The 20,052-nt window shown below is 55.2% G+C and overlaps 3 protein-coding genes across 12 annotated transcripts in view; 1 reads left to right on the top strand and 2 right to left on the bottom strand.

The window, feature by feature from the left end:
- The window catches only part of TTC21A (tetratricopeptide repeat domain 21A), a gene marked incomplete at its 5' end in the record, with an annotated part of 31,002 nt that extends 26,252 nt beyond the window's left edge, over positions 1 to 4,750 (bottom strand). The window contains 5 exons of the mRNA XM_079712514.1: positions 80 to 202; positions 1,536 to 1,702; positions 2,370 to 2,480; positions 3,267 to 3,396; positions 4,724 to 4,750. Of these exons, the coding sequence (XP_079568640.1) occupies positions 80 to 202; positions 1,536 to 1,702; positions 2,370 to 2,480; positions 3,267 to 3,396; positions 4,724 to 4,750 (558 nt within the window). The remainder of the gene's footprint in view (positions 1 to 79; positions 203 to 1,535; positions 1,703 to 2,369; positions 2,481 to 3,266; positions 3,397 to 4,723) is intronic.
- A 276-nt stretch (positions 4,751 to 5,026) lies between these two features.
- GORASP1 (golgi reassembly stacking protein 1) lies at positions 5,027 to 14,433 on the top strand (the record flags this gene model as incomplete). 5 transcript variants are annotated; one of them, XM_079712288.1, is made up of 9 exons in its annotated part: positions 5,027 to 5,089; positions 9,375 to 9,455; positions 9,963 to 10,166; positions 11,633 to 11,719; positions 11,858 to 11,947; positions 12,275 to 12,433; positions 13,173 to 13,323; positions 13,780 to 13,932; positions 14,186 to 14,433. In XM_079712288.1, the coding sequence occupies 9 exons, from the start codon at positions 5,027 to 5,029 to the stop codon at positions 14,431 to 14,433; spliced, it is 1,236 nt and encodes a 411-aa protein (XP_079568414.1). The 5 variants fall into 5 exon arrangements, with proteins under 5 accessions (XP_079568414.1, XP_079568413.1, XP_079568415.1 ...); XM_079712287.1 differs by having other exon boundaries at positions 11,858 to 11,988; positions 12,226 to 12,433; XM_079712289.1 differs by lacking the exon at positions 11,858 to 11,947.
- A 3,773-nt stretch (positions 14,434 to 18,206) lies between these two features.
- WDR48 (WD repeat domain 48) overlaps positions 18,207 to 20,052 on the bottom strand; it is a gene marked incomplete at both ends in the record, with an annotated part of 44,460 nt that continues 42,614 nt past the window's right edge. For all 6 annotated transcript variants that reach the window (XM_079713734.1, XM_079713735.1, XM_079713737.1 and 3 more), the window contains 2 exons: positions 18,207 to 18,302; positions 18,899 to 19,091. In XM_079713734.1, the coding sequence (XP_079569860.1) occupies positions 18,207 to 18,302; positions 18,899 to 19,091 (289 nt within the window). The remainder of the gene's footprint in view (positions 18,303 to 18,898; positions 19,092 to 20,052) is intronic.

The following is a 20,052-nucleotide window of genomic DNA, read 5'->3' as shown; positions in this document are numbered from 1 at the left end:
CGGACCTTTGTTCCTCATCCACCAGCTGGGGGGTCTAGAGACTGAGGTCTCTGGGTGGGGACACTCTTGCCCCTCCTACCTTTCCCATCAGCCCCAGAACATCTTTGGTGTCCTGAATGCCATGCTCCAGGTACTTGATGGACTTCTTCACCGTGTGGGGTTTGTCTGAGCTGAGGTCCACCCAGCCTCTGAGCACGTAGCCCTGGCATAAGAACAAGGGGAAAGATGAAGTGCTTGGTCCTGTATCGCTTCCATCCAGACTGCCTCTCCTTCCCACATCCCGCCCTTTGTCATTCCACTCCCTGAGGCCCTGCCGGGCACCACTGCTCCCAGATCCCAGGCGAGCCCTGCTCTCTCCCTGCAGGCCTTCGTACCTCTTGTTCCTTCGTCTGGAATGCCCTTCCCAGTATGCGCCCCCCAAACCAAGTCCCTTCATCTGATTAACCACCACCAGTTTTTAAAACTCAGCTGAGGAGGCCCCTCCTGTAGGAGGCTTTCCTTGACCTTCCAGGCTGGGTTGGGGCCCTCCCTATGACCCCCATGGTTCTCTTGTCCCTTATGGAGGCACTACCACCTGTCTTGTCATTGTGTGTTTATTTTACACTGGGGTCAGGGCCACTCCAGCTCTCTCCACTTCTTAGACCAGCACAGGGCCCAGCCTGCACGGGAAGCCGGGAATGCCCTCTGAGCGGGCAAGCGACCATACTGAGCTCATGGGCCTTGGTGGCTCCCCTTCAGCCTTCACCCCGCCTCGCCTGGCAGGTGCCACAGGCCAGGCCCAGGAGGCAAGGTTAGAGGGGTGCTTGGAAGACCCTGCCCTGAAGCATCTCTCACGGCCTAGAGCAGGTTTCTCAATTCTTTTCCATTATTGCCCTCCTAAGGAGACTTTTCAGTCATTTCTCCCCTAATCATTCCCTCTCCCTCCAAGAAATTTTAATATCACAGATATACCATTTATGTACTGTGTGTATATCTGTGTTTTATATACAAACAGTGAGGGTTTTATCACCCCCTCCTCCAAGAACCAATTTTCACCCCCTTGGGGGGCTGGGGGTGATATATGCCCTGCTGAGTTGCATGGCTTAGACTGAGGCTTCTAATTCTACCATGAGTACAATTCTACAGCACATGACATCCACTGCATATGAGATCTTCTGTGTGAGCCACCACTGACACCTAGCAGATCACTGCAAGGAAGGAATACAGGCCCAGTGTAGTCAGCTCATCTAGTTTTTCAAAAGAACCAAGAAATCTGGACTTTTAGGTAAAAATCTTCTGATTTCTAAATGTCAGCAAACTAATTCAAGATTTTAAAAATATATAGTGCAGGCCATAAAACCTATCTGCAATCGGACTCTATGGACAAAGGCCAGTGTGTAGTTGTCTAAACCCTGAGCCAACATGGGTCTTGTTGGTGTCTGGGTGTGGCCCTCCCCCAGCCCCAGGGCCCTCCATGGGAGTAAGGGCCACCCTTTAGGATGTGTTTGGACGCTGCTTTCTTCGGCTGTTGCCCCCACGATGCCCAGGGCTGGTACCTCTCTGGAGCTGCTGGAGACCTTCAACGTGCGGTCAACGTATTCCTTGGCCTTGTCATGGTGACCCATGAGCCAGAGGAAGAGGCCGGCATAGTACAGGGCAGTCCCGCTGGCTGTCTTGCGGATTTCCTTCAGGCTGCTCTCAAGTTCCTGAATCGCTTCTCGGTCTGGGAATCCAAGAGAGAGGAGGAAGGGGACAAGTTAGGATGGGGAGTTCTGTCTGGCCCTGCCTCTCCATGCTCTGGGCCTCCCTCAACACACGGAGCCGACTACACGACAGCCCAGGGCCTGGGAACCAGGAACACTGACCCGTGTGATGCCCCAGGAGCTGCCCAGTCCTGGAATTGGGTTTGCTGGCTGAGATTTATCTTTTCTCCTCTGTGCCCAGCAGTTTGCTGGGCAGACAGATCAAACCTGAACCCCCCACCTCAGGCCCACAATCCATTCCGGGTGGCGAAATTGTAGTTTGTACATAGTCTCTTAGAATCTCTTCCTGACTCTAGAGGGGCGGAGATGAGGGGTAGAATTTTTTATTTTGGCTTGATTTTTCTCGACAAGATCTTGGCAAAGGAAAGCAGGGTGTCTCCCCAGCTCTTGGGATGTGGAAGGAGGACCCCTCCCACTGTCATGCTTTCTGCCTGCGGCTCCCACTCAACTGGGCCTGGGCATGGGGTCTTCTTTGAGGTCTCCATGGGGAGGGGAGGGGAACCACTCCTCACAGCATCTGCAGTCTCGGGTGCACACACCTCCTGCAGCCCGAGAGGGGCTATATCTCTGGAGTGGGGCTCTCTTTTCCCCGCTGGGCCAGGCCTGGCTGAGCATGGCCGCACTCACCGATGGTTTCACAGCACTTGTGAGCATAAATGAGAGCCATGACAGAGCACAGGGACACGTCTGGGTGATTCTGGATGCTCTCTAGGCTGCTGATGGCATCCTGGATACGCTCTGTGAAGAGAGCCCAAGTGGTTATTCTCTGGGGCTCCATGCTCAGAGGGCAGGAAGCTCCATGGCAGACACAGGGCTGACCCAAGGCTTGGTACCACCTGACCCAAGACTTGGACTAACTGGTCCAAAAGGTCACTAGTGGCCCAAGTTCCCTGAAGACTGAAGCTTCCTGAAAGGGCTGCTGGCGCCATGGTCCAGGCTGCCAGGAGATGGAGGACTTGGAGCTGAGAGATGTACCTGTGAGTATTCACAAGGATTCCTGTAGGTCGGTTCTGAAGAAGGACCTCTGTGCATTCCCAGCTAGTTGCTCAGTTATATTTATCCTTCCATGTCCACTGACATTGGCCATGGGCAGCTCAGCTGGCCCCCCGCCCAGGACGACCTTCTAAATGTCAGTGAGTCACACCTCCATGGGCCTCACTTCTCTCCCTGCTCCTGTCCCACACCTGCCTGTGGCCACACCTACCACTTCCTCCTTTTTCTGCACTAGTGGCTCTCAGTTTCCAAGCCTGGGATTGGTTCAATAATCTTGCAGTCATCTTTCCCCCCACTCATTTTACAGATAGGGAAACTGAGGTGCAGAGCAGGGGTAGTGAGGTCTCTGAGGTCTCAAAAGTCAACTAGATATGGATTACATTCTGTGGATTAACCTGGGAATCTAGCTACTGAGTGTAAGACTTTTTCCATGGGAACATGATTGGGGTAGAAGTAGGCATCCAGGTGGAGCCTGCACGTTAGTGCTCGGCTAGTGCCTGAGGCCAGAAGGCAACACTGACGAGTCCCTACCTTCCCTGAGGACTCCATAGGCTTTAAAGAACTGCAACACTGGGTCATTGCTGAAGTTTTCCAGGCCCACGGCCGCGGCCTGCTGCACATGGCGGAAGTACTTTTCTTGGCTGTAATAAATGATCCCAGCCTGCGAGGAGGAAGACACAGTTGCAATAGTCCCAGCCCCTTTTCTGTCTATTCTGACCTGCTCCCTCCCCTAGTCCCTGCTCCTCTTCCAGTTCTGTAAAGAGAAGAGAAAGAATATTCAGGCCTCATCCCATTCCTCCCCAGCCCCAGGAACAGCTCCATACAGTTTTCTTGGGAAGGGGTTTGGAGATGTTTGTTTTGGAATTAACCACAGATTCTGGTTCAAATGTGATGGGGAGTTCAACTCAGGTTTTGCCTTAGGAAGCAAATAAGAGGGAAGAAAGTGAACCGATAATAAGAATCATGACGCCAGTACAAGTTATTGTGGGCTAACCACCTGTGGGGAAGTGTACCAAGGGCTTTACGCCCATCATCTATGCATTATCCTCTCCATATCCTTCACAGTTAAGGAAGCCAAAGCCCATGGAGGCTGTGGCTTGACAAAGGTCACGTAGTAAGAGGCACTGAGATTTCAAAATGAAGTCTCACTTCCCCTAAGGTTTGTGGGTGCCGGGGTTGGGGATAGATGTGGTTGGATTGTGAACAGCCTTGTGGGCCATACGAAAGAGCCCAGACACCATCCTGAAGGTAATAGGAAGCAGCTGGAATGGTTTTAACATTGGGCATGGTGGGGGGGGGGAATGTACTCAGGTGTGTGTTTTTGCAAACACTCTGGCTTGTGTGTGTGTGTGTGTGTGTGTGTGTATGTTGGGGTGGTCGTGGATGTTGGTGGCGGTGGTGGTGGTGGTGGTGGTGGTGGTGGCAGTGGAGGACTGCTGGTGAAGAGAGCCGAAGCAGAGAAACCAGTTGGGAGGGGGACTGTTGCAGGTGCCCAGAGGGGAGATGGTGGTGATCCTGGACTAGGAGATAAAAAGTGGGTAATCTCAGGAGACATTTAGGAGCTGATACTTCCTGCCGATTGACAGGATCTGGAGATGAGTATGGGAAAGAGTAAAGGCTGGGGGATCAAATGGTGGTGCGATCCACTGAGGTGAAGGACCCAGAAGAGGCACAGACAGGGGAAGGGGAGATAATGGCTAGGTGATGGAGCTGTGTTTTTATGCTTTGGTTTGGGGGAGCTCGGGGATAGGACTGGGTGGGGATGATGACTGTGGGCTCAGAGAACACTAGAGAGGATGCGCTTGCCACGGAGAGTGAAGCGAGAAGGGACGAAGACAGCCTGAAGAGGCAGGGGACAGCGAAAGGAGGGTAGCAGAGGCAGCACGAGCGGTCAGAGAGGTAACAGGAGAGCTGCAAGGCGCGAGGGTCACCAGGCCAGGGGCGGAGAGTCCCGGAGGGAGCGGCTGGGCAGTGCCCGGGCCACGCACCATAAGGGAGGAGTCATTGATGCTCATCTCCGGGCACCCGCGGCTCCGAGTCCGGGTCTGCTGGTGCCTCGCGGAGCGGGATTCCCCGAGTCAGGGTCCCGGTCGCGCCTCTCGCGGCCTGCTGTTGGAGGCGCGCGCGTCCTTGGAAACGGAGCAGCCGGCCGCTCTCTAAGGGCGTCAGAGTTAAGGGTGGGCGCGGCCAGGCAACCACGTGACAAGGCGCGGGTAGTCGAGCGCCGAGAGGGTGAGTACGCGCTGGAGGCGCCGCGGTCCCGGGCACCGGCGCACGAGCCGACCGTGGCCATGGGCCTGGGCGCCAGCGCCGAGCAGCCCGCGGGAGGCTTCGAGGGCTTCCACCTGCACGGGGTGAGTGGCCCCTGCGGCACCGGTGGCCTGGGCATGGCGTCCGCACCAACGTGCGGGGGACGTCCGATCACCGGCCGGGGGCGGTAGAGGCGGGGTCCCGGCCTTAGTGTGGCCACCCGGGGGAGACTGATGCCCCTTCCCGGTAGGAGCCGCCGGCGAGAGATGGCGCCACGGCACTCCTGTGCCACGGCCCGTCTGCGGCCGCGGGTCGGCCCGGCGCCAGCCCCAAGTGCCAGCTCTGCAGGAAGCTGGAGCGTTTCCTGGTCGGGTCGGGCCGCCCCGGAATGGCACTTCTCCCGGGTGAAGAGTGAAAGCACCAGGTCCAGTCGGGACGCATTTGTGCACTTGTATGATCACATTTATGATCGCCTGTTGTGCACTGCGCTTGTTACTGGGCCAGGGGAGAGAGCCAGCTAAGCCCAGGGCCCGGCTGTCCCCGCCCTTGGATCCAGGGGGTCGGGGTAACCGAGTGGACGCCAGCTGCGGGGGAGCCTGCCAGCGGGCATCCTGCCTGTGGTGGGGTCGAAGACCGATGAGAACCAGCCCGGGAAAGTGGGAGCGGGAGAGCCAAGAGAATGCGGCAGAGGGCTCGGGGAGAGAGTTTGCGGGGGATGGGGGGTGGAGGAGGGCTCCCAGGTGGAACATTGCGGAGAAGCGCGGTAAGGCCGCGGCTGAGAATGTGCCTTCGGTGTCGCCACAGAGGTCTGGATGAGCAGTCCCGGGGAAAGTGGAGATGGAGTGGGTTCCTAGAGCCTGAAGGTGAGGAGAGGGGCCCGCAGCAAGATGGAGATTTGGGGTGATTTGTACTGCGGAGAAGCAGGGGCTGTAACAGAGCTGAGAGGGGCAGGAGAGTGTCCGTCCCCAGCGCGCCGCGGGGCAGGACTCCCTTCTCCCTTGTGCACGGTGGATGGCAGCAGAGATGGGGGTAGGCAGACAGGCTTGTCAGTTTGGTGCCTGGCTGTTGAGCGGTCTCTGTTTTGTGATGGGAGGCTCTGTTAACAACTATGGGGGAGGGGGGCAGCTAAAGAAGAGGTTTCCTAAAAGGAAAGCCAAGATGGCTTCAGGACCCAGAGGTAATAGAATCTGTGCTTGGTGGTGGGCTTTCCCTACTGGACGTCATGGTGAGGCACCGGACAGAAAAGGTGGACAGTGAGATGCATGCAGCCAGAAGAGTCTTCCAACAGGTTTGATGGAAGGCAAATTGAGGATATCGACAGTGGGGGGTGGGGTGGTGGTGGTGATGGTGGTGATGGTGGTGATGGTAGGAGTGAAGATGGGAAAGGCCTGTTGGAGAGGGACAGAATGGAGAGACTGGGGAATTGGAGGTCTTCATTTACAAAACAGTTTGTTTGTTTGTTTGTTTGTTTTTGGCGGTACGCGGGCCTCTCACTGATGCGGCCTCTCCCGTTGTGGAGCACAGGCTCTGGACGCGCAGGCTCAGCAGCCATGGCTCACGGCCCCAGCCGCTCCGCGGCACGTGGGATCTTCCCCGACCAGGGCACGAACCGGTGTCCCTCGCATCGGCAGGCGGACTCTCAACCACTGTGCAACCAGTGAAGCCCCAAAACAGTTTTTTTTTCCCCGTTTCATACGTGTAGTTTTATTTAGTTGATGTGCAATATTATATATGTGTACAATATAGTGATTCACAATTTTTAAAGGTTATACTCCATTTATAGTTATTATAAAATATTGGCTGTATTCCCTGCATTGTACAGTATATCCTTATAGCCAAAACAGTGATTTTGAGCACATATGCTGTGGCAGGTAGAGTTCCCGGCACTGGAGATAAAGCAGTGAGCAGAAAAGATATTGTCCCTTTTCTCATGGAGTTTACATTTGGATGCCAGCAGAGAGGGAAGGGAGACAGACAGGAAATATATGGTAGGTGGTAATCATTGCTAGCGAGGAAAAAAAAGCAGTGTGAGGGGATCCAGAGTGATGCGTGGGTGCTCTTGTATACAGGGGTCAGGAAAGGCCTCTGATCAAGTCACGTTTGAACAGATACCTTGGAAGGAAGTAAGGAGTGGACAATACAGATATTTGGGGGAAGAGCGTTCTGGGCAGAGGGAGGCCCTGAGGTGGGACTGTGCTTGCTGGGCTTGAGGAGAAGCAAGGAGGTGGGGTTGGTGTGCTTGGGTGATGTGGCCCATGTGAGGAATGTGCTAAAGGATGAGGCCAGGTTGCTTGGGGCCTTGCGTTTTGTCCTGAGGATTTAGGATTTTATGCTGAGCTGTGGAGCCATTGGGAGGTTTTAAGTGGAGGTGTGACACTGCCTCCTAAACATTTAAAAAAACCGAAGAGCAAGTGTGCTGCCTTCTCTAAATATTGGCGTTGCCACGGTGTGCTGGGCATGGTGGAGAAGTCACTGTCCTCGGAAGTGGACAGGAGCAGACTCTGGGTCGGATTTCCTGGGGTCAGGCTGTTGCTGAAAAACTGAGTGCTTTTCCTCCCCTGTCAGTTGGTGTTAGTGAGACGGTTAAATGACAGGGGAAGCAGGTGGTGCAGTCTTCTGGCACCCAGCCAAGCCTCAGAAGGCGTAAACTGCCATCGTTGTTAATCACTCTAGGCGCCCTGATGGGAGATACTGGGGGCGGGGGGAGTGTTATGAAAGCAGCACTCATTGTGGGGCCGCGGGATCTGGGGTGATGGGAACGCCCAAGGGAGAGCCAGACAGAAGGGACGCTTGTTGCGGGGCCGGGGGTGCGGTGGGCAGCACCGCAGGTGATTTCCGCTGTGGAGCCATAGTGGGTGATGACAAGGCCTAGAGCAAGGGGCCTTGAGAAGGCCAGACTGAGGACAAGGCCACAGGAGAGGGGAGGTGGAGGTTCTGGGTGGGCTGGGAGAGGGCCGGGCCTGCGCACTGGGGGCCCGAGCCTCTGAGCCTCATTGATGATGGAGGTTGGCAGACACGGTGTTGAGGAGGGTAGAGGGCAACCGGCCTCTGGAGTGGGGGCCTTACCCGAGGGAGGTGGAGTGGCCCAGAGCAGGGAGGAGCAGCTCCTCGCCAGCTCTCCCTGGCGAACTGTCGTCTGATTCTCAGAAGACCCCTTGTCCCAGCTTCCCCCTGCAGGGACGGAGGGGCAGGCTCCAAGCAGCTGCCCTCTGGGCCAGGCTGCTAGGGCTGGAGTTGGGTTCTGGGCTCATTCTCACTGAAAGCCATGGCAGCTTCTGGAGGTGGCAAGGCGGGGCTCTGTCAGTTCCACTGCCTGGAGGGAGCCCTGATTCCAGGAGCGAACTGGCCTTAATCCGTAGCCTCAGCGGTGAGCTCTCCTTCAGTGTGGGGACTCCAAGACTGGAGGGGCTAGTGGGTGGCAGAAGCCATGGGGGCCTTCCCCTCAAGGAAGCATCCAGAACCTGAGGCCACATGAGCCCTGTGCCCTGTGGGCTGTGGGCCTGGCTGGTGCCTGACCAGCAGGGCATCAAGTGCTCACAGCCAAAGGCCTGAGGGTGTGGGGCCCATCTTTGGTCCAGACCTGGGGATAAAGGCTGCATTGTTTGAGCAAAGCTCTGTGAATGGGGCCTTTGAGATGGATTTCCACCATAGCTGCAAGCCTGGTTGTGGTGTTTTTGGAGACAGCAGGGAGTTCGGGAGTTGTGGGCAGGGCAGGAGCCCCTTGGGCTGGGAATGGCTCCTGGAGGAGCTGTCCTGTGTGGGGAGGTTGGATGGTGAGGGGACTCTGCGCTGCTCACCAGGCTCCCTGGCTCAGGCTCATTCCAGACCTCCGGGTCTGCTCTCCTCAGCCATCCCTCCTCAACAGTTCCTATCACCCCACCTGCGGGACTGGGCTTGGATCTGTCACCACAGGGTCAGGGGCTCTCTGGGATCTGGCCACAGGCTGCCTCTGCACTCTTTCTGGGCACAGCCCTGGCTCCATCCATCCTGGGGCACTCCCTTCCTGTCCACATCTAAACATTTCTGGTAAACCCTTCTGGCTTTCCAGCAGCCCCAGCCCAGGCTTCTGGGGCAGCCATCTGTGTCACCCTGTCTCCGTGTGGCCTACTGCTCTGGGTTCTCCTATGAGGCATCTCTGGAAGCGTCTGTGGATCATAATCAGGAAAGAGTCGTTTTCCAAAAGAGGAAAACCTGTGCCCAGGAAGGTAGTGAGAGAGGATGGAGTGCACCTTGCCCATGCCCATGCGTGGCCTGCCTGGAACGGTTCATGCTGGTGTCTCTGTCCTCGCCGGGACACGGGGAGTGGTGATGGTTTCTAGAATTGACGGCTGGGGGCTTCTGGGAGAGTCCCGGGGTCGGCGCAGTGACCGAGGCCTCTGTGCAGCACAGGTGCAGGAGAACTCCCCCGCCCAGCAGGCAGGCCTGGAGCCCTACTTCGACTTCATCATCACCATCGGGCACTCAAGGCTGGTGAGGCCCCCCTCCTGCCTCTGCTTTGCTTGTGTGTGTCTCCTGCTGTCCCACAGGGGCCCCAGCCCTGCTCCTCCCTCCCTTTTCTGTTGAAGGGAGGCTGAGCCCCATCTCCCCTTCTTCCTGAGCCTGATGGGGGCCCTGCCTGGAGCTCAGCTCCCGGGCTCTCAGGGGTGGACTGGAGCAGGTAGACTCCTGGCACTGGCTGCAAGGTCTACGGGGCCTGCCCAGAGGGGCCTGAGAGGTGTGAGAGCTCTGGAAGGGGCAGCTCAGAGTGGGCAGTGCTGCAATGCTCTGGACCCCGGGGGCTCTTTGCTTCCTTTGTTGTGTTTTCTGGGGGGACTGAAGGAGGAAGGTTTAGCAGGGCTTGGGGGTGCTGGGGGTCACAGTGGCTGCAGGCCCAGCCCAGGCACCAAGGCCCTTGCCCCATCTCAGACCCAGACTTGTCTGGGGGGCCCGGCCGGGTGTGTGTGGGGGGTCTGGGAGTCAGCCCCGCTGCCCCTGCAGAACAAGGAGAATGACACACTCAAGGCCCTGCTGAAGGCCAACGTGGAGAAGCCGGTGAAGCTGGAGGTGTTCAACATGAAGACCAATAAGGTGCGCGAGGTGGAGGTGGTGCCCAGCAACATGTGGGGCGGCCAGGGCCTGCTGGGTGCCAGCGTGCGCTTCTGCAGCTTCCGAAGGGCCAGCGAGCACGTGTGGCACGTGCTGGTGAGTGGGCGGGGCGTATGGGATGGGTGTGTGGTGGGGTCCTCCCGGGAGAGGCCAGCAGGCAGTGGGTCTATTAGAGGGTCCCAAGGGCAGGGTGTGGTCTCTCCTGTCCAGTGTCCCAGAGAGGGCAACTCCTCTCAGCCCAACAGTGCCCTGTGACTTAGGGCATTTTCTTACCCTCTAGACGTGGGCTTCTTCTTTGGAAAGGTGGGGACGCCATCTGCTGGAAGCTTGGTTGTACTGCCAGAAGGCTGCTGCTGCGGCTGCTTTAGTCTTTATCTAAAAGAGTGTTTTTTCTGGTGTACTCTAGGGGAGGGGTCCCCAACCCCAGGGCCGCGGACTGGTACCGGTCCCCAGCCTGTTAGGAACCAGGCCGCACAGCAGGAGGTGAGCGGCAGGCGCGCGAGCAAAGCTTCATCTGCCGCTCCCCATCGCTCGCGTTACCGCCTGAACCGTTAACACCCCCGCCGTCCGTGGAAAAATTGTCTTCCACAAAACTGGCCCTTGGTGCCAGAAAGGTCGGGGACTGCTGCTCTAGGATATTATGGTTTTTCTTGGCAGGTCCCCTGAGAGCACCCTTGGGCACTGGGCTGGTGCCTGGGGTCTGAACCTTAATGAATCTCTGTGACTGAGTTGTCACAGATGTTGCTGTTAGTGTTCGTTCACAGACACACATGCACATGTGACATGCACAGTCACTGATGGGGCCCGAGTTCTTGAATGCTCGGTCCTACGGCTTGATGGACAGAGGGTGCCCTGAGCTGGAAATTGGCTGATTTGGTTTCTAGCCCCCTCTGTTGCTCACTGACTCTTCGCGGGAGCCTTCTCAACCTTTTCAGCCAGCCTCAGTTTGTTCATAAGTGCAATGGGGGTGGTGATGCAAATCCCTCTATATTTCCCGGGAGGCTGGGGGTTGGGTAGTGGAGCTTTCCAAGGGAGAAGGCAATCCTCGTACCCACTTCTCACCACCCTCTCCTTCAACCTCCCCCCACCCGCCACCCCAGGGGTCTTCAGTTCTGTGCCTGCAGCCGTAACAGCAATGCAGTTGGGCACTTACTGTGGGCCAAGGTGTGGTTTTCATTCTGTGCATATATTATTTTTTTTAATCTTCTCAGCAACTCTTGAGTGAGTACTACATATCTCACTTGTAACTGTGGGGAAACTGTGGCCCAGGGGTTAAGTGTTTGTCCACAGCGCCCCAGCTAGCCGCTGGTGGAGCCAGGAGTTGGACCTAGGTGGTCAGATGCGGGAGCTCCTGCCTGTGGCATGGTGCTGCCCTCTCCTGGACAGGCTGTGGACCATGGGAAGCAGGGGAACCAGGGGCTGGGCTGGGAGAGTCTGGGCTTGAGGTCCTGGCCTGGGGACAGAGGACAGGTGGAGAGGCAGCTCCTGGAGAGGCAGCTTCCCACCCACCGCCCCCCAGTAGCAAGGCCGATAGTTGGATGGTTCGGTGATTCTTTCCTCAGGATGTAGAACCCTGTTCCCCTGCCTCTCTCGCTGGCCTGCACCCCTACACCGACTACGTGGTCGGCTCAGACCAGATCCTCCAGGAGGTAAGGGACCACAGCCTTCCCCCCGGCCCCCTGGATGGGGTGTGGAGAGGTGGGTGCTGTCCATGAGAAGCGTCTTGTCTTGTGAGGCTTCCCATCCCAGGGTGGGAGCAGGGCTCAGGTGCCATGTGTCTGTTGTAGTCCGAGGACTTCTTCTCGCTCATCGAGTCCCATGAGGGGAAGCCCTTGAAGCTGATGGTTTATAACTCCGAGTCCGACTCCTGCCGGGAGGTGACTGTCACTCCCAATGCAGCCTGGGGAGGAGAGGGCAGGTATTTCCTGGGGTTGCAGGGCTGCAGGGTGGGGCCCTGGTGGGGCCGTGGGGGACCCTGGCCATTGGGCATGGACCTGGAGTCCTATGGTGGGGATGGAGGGCTGGGCCCTGGCCCCAGGGGTCCTGAGGCTGACAGTTGGTCCATGAGGCCCCCTCATTGCTGGTGGATGGGGGTGGCAGGGATAGGAAGGGCTGTGGGACAAGCCCTGGAGTGAATGTTTCTGGTCTTCGGCAGCCTGGGCTGTGGTATCGGCTACGGGTATCTGCACCGGATCCCAACCCAGCCTCCCAGCCACCACAAGAAGCCATCTGGTGTCCCACCACCTGGTGTCCCGCCGCCTGGTGTCCCGCCGCCTGGTGCCCCACCACCTGGACCCATCCCCCAGGACTCTCCTGCCCCTTTTGGCCTGGAGACAGGCTCCAGGCAGGGTGACTACGTGGAGGTACGTGGGGAGCACCTGCCAGCTGTGGAGAGAGGGAGCTTCATGTGGGCAGAAGGGCCTGCAGCTGGGAAGAGGAGACTGGGGACTGTCCTCACTGGGGGCCTGCCTGCAGAGCCCTTGGGAGGCCCATCTGCTTGTGGGACCCAGTGGGAGAAGATGGGCTCATCCTGGGACAGTGGAACCTACTTCGGTTCTCCTGCCACTTGGGTCTGGAGGTGAGGGTAGTGTGAGGCACTGGTTGTCATTTTCATTTCATGACTGGGAAACTGAGGCTCAGAGGTGGGCAGAGCCTTGTTCTGTGCCTCCGTGAGTCTGTGGTAAAGTTAGGCCAGGGGCTGGGTGTCTGTCTGGGTCTGCAGCCAGATCGTGGCTGTTGAGAGGACCCCCAAGTGCCTCTGGGCATCGGGTTGGTGCCTGGGGTCTGCATGGGGGCCCTTGGGGACTGCTCTCCAGGCATGGACTCTTCCTGTGGGTCATGGATGGGGCTCCGTCAGGTGGGCCCTTGGGGCTGCTCAGCAGAGTGGGAAGGGTGCCCCGAGTCCATGTCCGCACTGCACGGGAGGCCAGCCAGGCCCCTCTTGCCTGACTTCACATCTGCTGTAGAGGAAGTGGCAGACGCCCAGGGCTGTTTGCTCCCTCGGGCTGAGTGGTGCTCCCGGTGGGTGTGAGCTGGCGGTTGGGTTGGACTACCCTGTCCAACAGGCCCCTCCTGTTCCTTTTTTCCCCTGGCTCCCTGTAGGCCCTGCTGCAGGCACCTGGCTCCTCCAAGGAGGAACAGCTCCCTGGGCCTGAGAGTCCTGGCCATGGCACTCCGGACCTTGGCGACCTTCCCCGTTCCATGGAGATTCCTCTTCAGCCTCCGCCTCCACTGCAGCGAGTCATGGACCCAGGTACCGAGCAGGCTGAGAGGAAGCTGAGGGCCTGCAAGCCCTGTGCCGGAGCGGGTCCCGGGCTCTGGGCTGGACTTCGGCAGACCCACTGAGCCCTCCTATCTGATATCTGCCAAGATACCCGCAGGTGATCCAATCAGTATACGGATGGCAAGACTGCCGTCCAGAGGAGAGAGGGGGCCTGCTCAAGGTCACACAGCACACTGGGCACAGAGCACGGTCTAGGCTCTCTGCCACTGGGCTATTCCCATGATACCCAACCCCAGGCCCCTCTCTTTCCTCAGAAACCAGCAGTGGGGAACCTCTGGGGTTGGCTGGGGGCATTGCCACAGGCTGAGGAGGTTACAGTCTCTGGCCAGACCAGATGCCCCAGGAACAGGGCACCGTGAGCCCAGGGCGCTGGCCTTCCAGCGGTCAGGGTTTTGTTCTGGCAGAGAACTGTGCACCTTCCCCTAGGCTTCCTGGACGTGTCCGGCATCTCCCTCTTGGACAGCAGCAGTGCCAGCGCCTGGTCTGGGCTGCCCTCCTCCACAGAGCTGACCTCCACTGCGGTCTCAGCCTCAGGGCCGGAGGACGTCTGCTCCAGCAGGGGTTCTCGTGAGCGTGGCGGTGAGTGGCCGTCCGGCACCTTTAGAGGCCTTCTGGGAAGGACCCCGGGTTGTGGGGAAGGCAGCCCTGAGTCTCTCAGCTGGGTTAGAGGCTGGCCTACAGGTGGAATGCAGCTGCATCACGGCATTTGTATGCTAAAGCGCCCATCCCCCATCAACGCTGGGGGTGGGAGTTGAGGGTCAGCGGGGTTACTGCCCCAGGCCACACTGGCCCTGGTCTGTGGGCCTCCTCAGCTCCACCCCGTGTGTTTCAGGTGAGGCCACCTGGTCTGGGTCAGAGTTTGAGGTCTCCTTCCCAGACAGCCCAGGCACCCAGGCGGACCACCTGCCTCAGCTGACACTTCCCGACAGCCTCACCTCTGCAGCCTCACCAGAAGATGGGCTGTCCGCTGAGCTGCTCGAAGCCCAGGCTGAGGAGGAGCCAGCAAGCACAGAGAGCCCAGATTTCAGGGCAGAGGCTGAGGGGGCAGCCAGCCAGGCACAGCTCTCCACCCCAGAATAACACCCCAGGCTCTAAGAAGGGCCTCTGATGGCATTTCATGAGGCCCAGAAGTGGGAGGCAGCTCAGGCCACACTGCGTGGCCAACCCCCCTGCATTATGCTTCCTAGGCTGCTGCTGACAGGGGGTGGTGGTGGTGGTGTGGCTTGTGTCCACTCAGACCCTACTGGTCTCCAAGAGGTGACCTCCCAGCATTCATTCTGCCTGATGGTCCTGCCTTTGGGGAATTGGCCACTTGTTTGAGAATCTCAAGTACTTCTGGGGTAGCAGGGGGCTGGGAGTAGCACCCAGGTTAAGTAAGTTTTCCAGGAGCTAGGGTCGGAGAGCAAAGGATTCTTTGCCACTCGGGCAGGGCGTGGAACTTTAGTGGCCGCGGGCCTTGGGGAAGGGCATCTTTTGGCCACGTACCCACTGCTTGCTCCTGCTCTGGTCACTGTGGCTGCACAGAAGGTAGCAGAGCCCAGGCACCATCAGGTGTGAAGATGGGGTGAGGGACGAAGGGGTTGGTGTGGAGTGTTTGCCTAATCGCTCTGTAGGGCTTGCAGTGATTCTTTCCACAGAGCTCAGCCAGCTCTATCTGTAATGGAAGGCACCCCCAAGCCCTGGGGACCCCTGCCGCTCCAATTACTGTCTCACTCTGTGCTACACTGCACAGTTGGCTCATGCTGACCACGTACTCCAGCCATGGTTGGAGGAGAGGCAGTGAACTTGCCCACCTCTTCTGAGGGAGGATGGTTGGAAATTCTAGGCCCTTCAGCACACTCACCTGTGCTTGGACCACGATGCTTCCTCTTCCCCACCGTCTACACCCCACAGACCTAGTGTCCCCAGTTGTGACTCCTGTCAGCTCCCAAACTTTTACAACCATCTCTTCTAAATATACAGGTCATCCAGCCAGCCCCAGTGGTGAGTAAAAGTTACAAATTTAATTTCACCATCCTAAGCAGACTCTCAGAGCCAGTCCTCCCGACTGGAGTTCTTTACACACAGCTCCCACTCCAAGGGGAGATGAGGGGCCTGGACAAGATTGGGTAAGGGCCCTTCTGTTCTCTCCTGTAGTACGGGAGAGGGCTGTTGCCCTCACCTCCAGTGCCTTGGGAGGCTAAGACTAGGTTGGGTCTTTTGCTCTGCCTGGTTCCTGCAGGAAGAGGAGGGCTCCATCCAGGGATGGCCCCTCATCACTTGAAGTCCTCTCCTCTTTGGCTAGAGTCCCTCACCTTCCCACAGCCCTCACTGAGTACCATGAAAGCTTCCTCTGGCCTGGCCTTCTAGCCTCGGCCCAGTCGAAAGTCCCACCTTTACCATTTGATTTGGAATGTGTGCACTTACAGGGAATTCAGAGCTCTCTTAGGCTCAAAGGACAAGGACTGTCTGCTCTGGGGGGCACAGACCAAGTATATGGAAGGAAGGCCCCAAACCAGCAAACACTTCGCTTCTAGCACTGTGACTACATTTAAAAAGCAAGTCTTTGTCAAGTCTACCAGAGCAGCTGATAAGCCCACAGAACAGGGAGGCGTTGTGTCCAAAGCCAGTGCTGGAGCCTGGTTCCTGGATTGTCTGGGAGCCCAGTGCAGCAATCCAGGAAGTAGAAAAGAATCACCATGGGCCTGTTCTGAGGCCAGCTTCCCTTCACTGTAGCCTGGCAGTCCGACCCAGAGTCACCCTCACCCAAGGGACCTGGTTCTTCCCTCCCTCACTTTCACACACTCCCCTCCTTAAATTGGGGGATAAAATGGATATCAATGCTAATTATTTCCATGGTAAACACAAAACCAGAAGTTTCTTCTTTTCTCTGTAATCTGCTATGAAGGAAAATGACAAGTGAAAATAAATGGGTACTACACTTTGAAATATTGTAACTAAAGCCTTTATTCTATACAACTGTGAAACACAGATTTTTACCCTTTTGGCATTGCAGACTGTCAAGATTTTCTGGAAACTATTACTGGTTTGACTGGAACAACAAAAAAAACCACAACCATGCTGGGGGGTGAGATCTATGACGGGAAGGGAGCACAGCCGCCCCTCGAGGCTCAGCACACAGGGCAGCATGGCCCAGCGAGGCCCATTCCTTCAGCCCAAGGGCCCCTTGTGCAAACACAACTGAGGGCTGGTAAATGAGGTTTTTTTTTTTTTTTTTGCCATTAATTCACAACTATTGCTAAAAAATGTGCACCAAAAGCGCACTGTTGTATTCAACAGATAGAAAGGATTTTTAAAAACAGCCGGTTGCTCTCTGCATAAGGGAGACAGGCTCACTGGAGATGTGGCGTGTCTTTGCGCACTTCTTCAAAGTGTGGCGGCAGTGACCAGCCCACTTTCCAAAGGAGGCTGACCAGCAGTGAGGAAACCCTGTCGCTATGGTTGTGCCCGTCAGAGTATCTCAGATAGTGAGGTCTGGACTCAGGCCACCAGCTGCCTCCAGCTGAACCTGTGAAGGCGTAGAAAAGAAAAAACCTTCCCCACCCCCTCCCCAGTCCCTGCTGTTGTGGGGACGGGCCATGCTGGGGAGACAACTGGACTGGAATAAACTGCCCTCTGAAGGCACTTGTGCTTCTGGCTTCATCCAGGAGGCTTGTCTTACGTAGTTTTATGGGGGTGGACCATTGTTCTATTCCAAATACAAATGACCTTGGGGAGAATCCAAAGTATTTTTTTCTGCCAAAAGTTGAAATATTTATCCCCAATAAGTTATATTCTGTACAAGATCCAAAGGATTCTATGAAAGCTTTAGATTGTTAGAAAGAACAGTGAAAAGAAATCTGGATACAGGTACAACAACAACAAAAACCTGCATATAAAACTGGAAAAAACAAACATGTATACTTCCAGGACGTGAATATCAAATTAACTCACTATGATACCCTTTTACTCTGACACCATAAATATTAGGTAGCATTTAAATGAAGTTAAAATCTCATCACAGTCTTAAGTTTTGATGGTGTCACGCTGCTCACCCAGAGCAAGAACCTGTGGTGTCACCTGGCTTTGCCCATAAATAAAACGACACAGTGGAGGAAGGAGTAAGAGAGCTGCACCTCCCTGTGGCCGCCAAACAGTCCGGGCACCGTGGGGGTATCACCGCTGGGCACAGGCTGGGCGTACTCTAGGCTGGCAGTCCCAGTGCTGTGATCCAGCACCTGGAATTTCAACAGGTCTTCCTACAAGAACACATCTGAGATGCAATATTAAAAACAAGCCCAACAATAATCATTTATTATGAAATGGGCTGGCTCTCGAATTGTGCAGCAGCAAATTCCTATTAAAAGTAACTGTCTTAAATGGTGAAAACAACTTGTTTTTTTTTTTAATGACAAACTTGGAAAAAGCCTTCATAGGTACTGCATGAATGGAATGTACTCTTAGCAAAGCTCAAGAGTGTGGGTTTGGAGTTGAAACACAGTGACAGGTGTGGCCCTACCGATGTGTTTCTAACAAGTGCTAACAGATCAAGATAGGGTCCTCTGAAACAAAAGGAGGAAGCAAAGTCTGCGCTGGCCTGTCGTTAATTCTCTGTACACCTCGCAAGACACAGTCTGCTCGGGGCTCTTCTGCTCTGGCACTCTGCCTTCCTGGGGACAGCTTAATCTACACATGGAGACTGGTTTCTATATTACATCTCAATTAGTCACTTCAATTGAAAGAGAATCTCAGTCCATACCAAATCGGCCGTTAGAAGTCTTGTTCCCGTTGGGGCTCAGTGGGCTTCCTAGGACTACTCTTAGGGCCATAGAGGAAGGTCAGTAAATGAATACCCAGGAGTGTTCGCCCACCCTTCACGTGGACTTCTGACGGTAATGGAGGGTGAGGTCACCACCACTCTTCCATATGAAGTGTTTCACTGTTCGAAGGTCCATATTTGGATCCAAAACCTGAACAGCAAAAAATGAATAATAAAAAAGGTATATCTAAGGCTTTTATCGTTAACTCTGGGACTCTCCTCGCCCATACCTGGTGGCCTGTTCTTGCTGACACAGCTGCCTTGCAAGCAGGCACGGATCTGGGCATGGTAAGATGTGCAGCTTGTGTGGCTAGGCCAGACAGGCCATGTTCAGCCATTCCTCTGAAGAAATACCTTGAGTGCATCTTCATTTACAACATCTCCACCAATGCTCCACCCACCTCCACTTCAAATCTTAAACTAACGTGGCAGATGCTGCCCTGCAAATAAAGACGAGCATGTATCTTTCTTGTCAGAAAAAAAAAGCCACCAGCACAACCACATTTGTGTGTGCATTTAAGTCTCTATGTCCCTTTCCTGAAAACTGCCCCAGGGATAAATGGAAGCTTTAAGGTGGGCTATAGAGCCCTTCAGAAGGGGCCTCACAAATAGGTGGGAGAGACCCAGTGCTCCTAAAAGCAAAAGCCCCCCAAAGGCAACAGGCTTGGAAACTACAATCCTACCACATGATGAAATTCTGAGCACCAGCACTGGAAAAAATGGGGCTGTGTCCTCAAGTCCACTTACCTGGTCCTGGCACAAAAGTTCAATTTTCTCCTCTGCCAGCACAGCAATATCCTCTTCTTTTTCCTGTTCTCCTGGTTTTTCATTATTAGAAGAGCTAGTGGTTTGAGACTCATTATCCAGGTTGATGATTTTCTCATAGACGTGTTCCATTACTTTCCGGACTTGAAGCATGTCACTAGCAGAGAGCCTATCTCTGTAAAAAGCAAGGGCAGATTGTGACATCAGGAAATCACTGGATATTTCTCTTCCATATTTTTTGGTGTTAACATTTGACAAAGATAAAACATACCACAGAAACAAACCAATAAATGTTCTTAGTCACTGCCATAATCCATTTTTAGAATCGCCAATAGATTTTCTATAGTGTCCTCCCCTAAGACAGATTATGGGCAAATAAATGAGATTAAATACATATTCTTAAACCTTCTATATACATAAGGAATAGCCTTCTGGGTTTTATTCCCTTAAAGACTTTCCCAGAGCATGGGCAAACTAAATGCTCCTGGAAGGGAAGGCAGCCCCTGGTGCTTACCAGCCTCCAATAATATATGTGCTCATTTCTCCGAAGGCTTCCTCCTCCTATAGCCAAGCCCTTGAGTTTCAACTGCCTGTCTGATCTCCAGACCTACCAACACAACAGCTGGCTAGGCAGCTCCAGCTGGATGTCCCAAAGGCACCTCAAACTCTACATGTCCAAAACTAGATTCAGCAATTTCCTTACCCCCAAACCTACTTCTGTATCTCTGACATCAGTTAATAATGGTTAAACCAAGTAACTAAGGCTCATACTCTGAAAGCCATCCTGAACTTCAGTCATTAAACCTAGTTGAAGTGATATCTAGAACTTGCTTTAAAATAATCGTGTGTGTGTGTGTGTGTGTGTGTGTGTGTGTGTGTGTGTGTGTGTGTGTAGGCAGGTGGGTTCAGTGGGAGGGAGGGCAGGTAGAGGTATAGATGAAACAAAATGTTTAGCCATATGTTGAGAATTATTTAAGCTGTGTGATGGGATAATGGGGGTTCATTCTCCTCTTTTTTTGCATATGTTTGGAAATCTCTCTAACAAAAGGTTTTAAAGTCCTGCTGATTCTACTTGCTGGGATACACATCAGTGAAACCCTGAATGTTCTTTCTGACTTCCCTCCTAGCATCTCCTG

Source organism: Hyperoodon ampullatus (assembly GCF_949752795.1).
Source record: "Hyperoodon ampullatus genome assembly, chromosome: 10".
NCBI classification, from domain to species: Eukaryota; Metazoa; Chordata; class Mammalia; order Artiodactyla; family Ziphiidae; genus Hyperoodon; species Hyperoodon ampullatus.
This window is presented reverse-complemented; position numbering and strand designations above follow the sequence as displayed.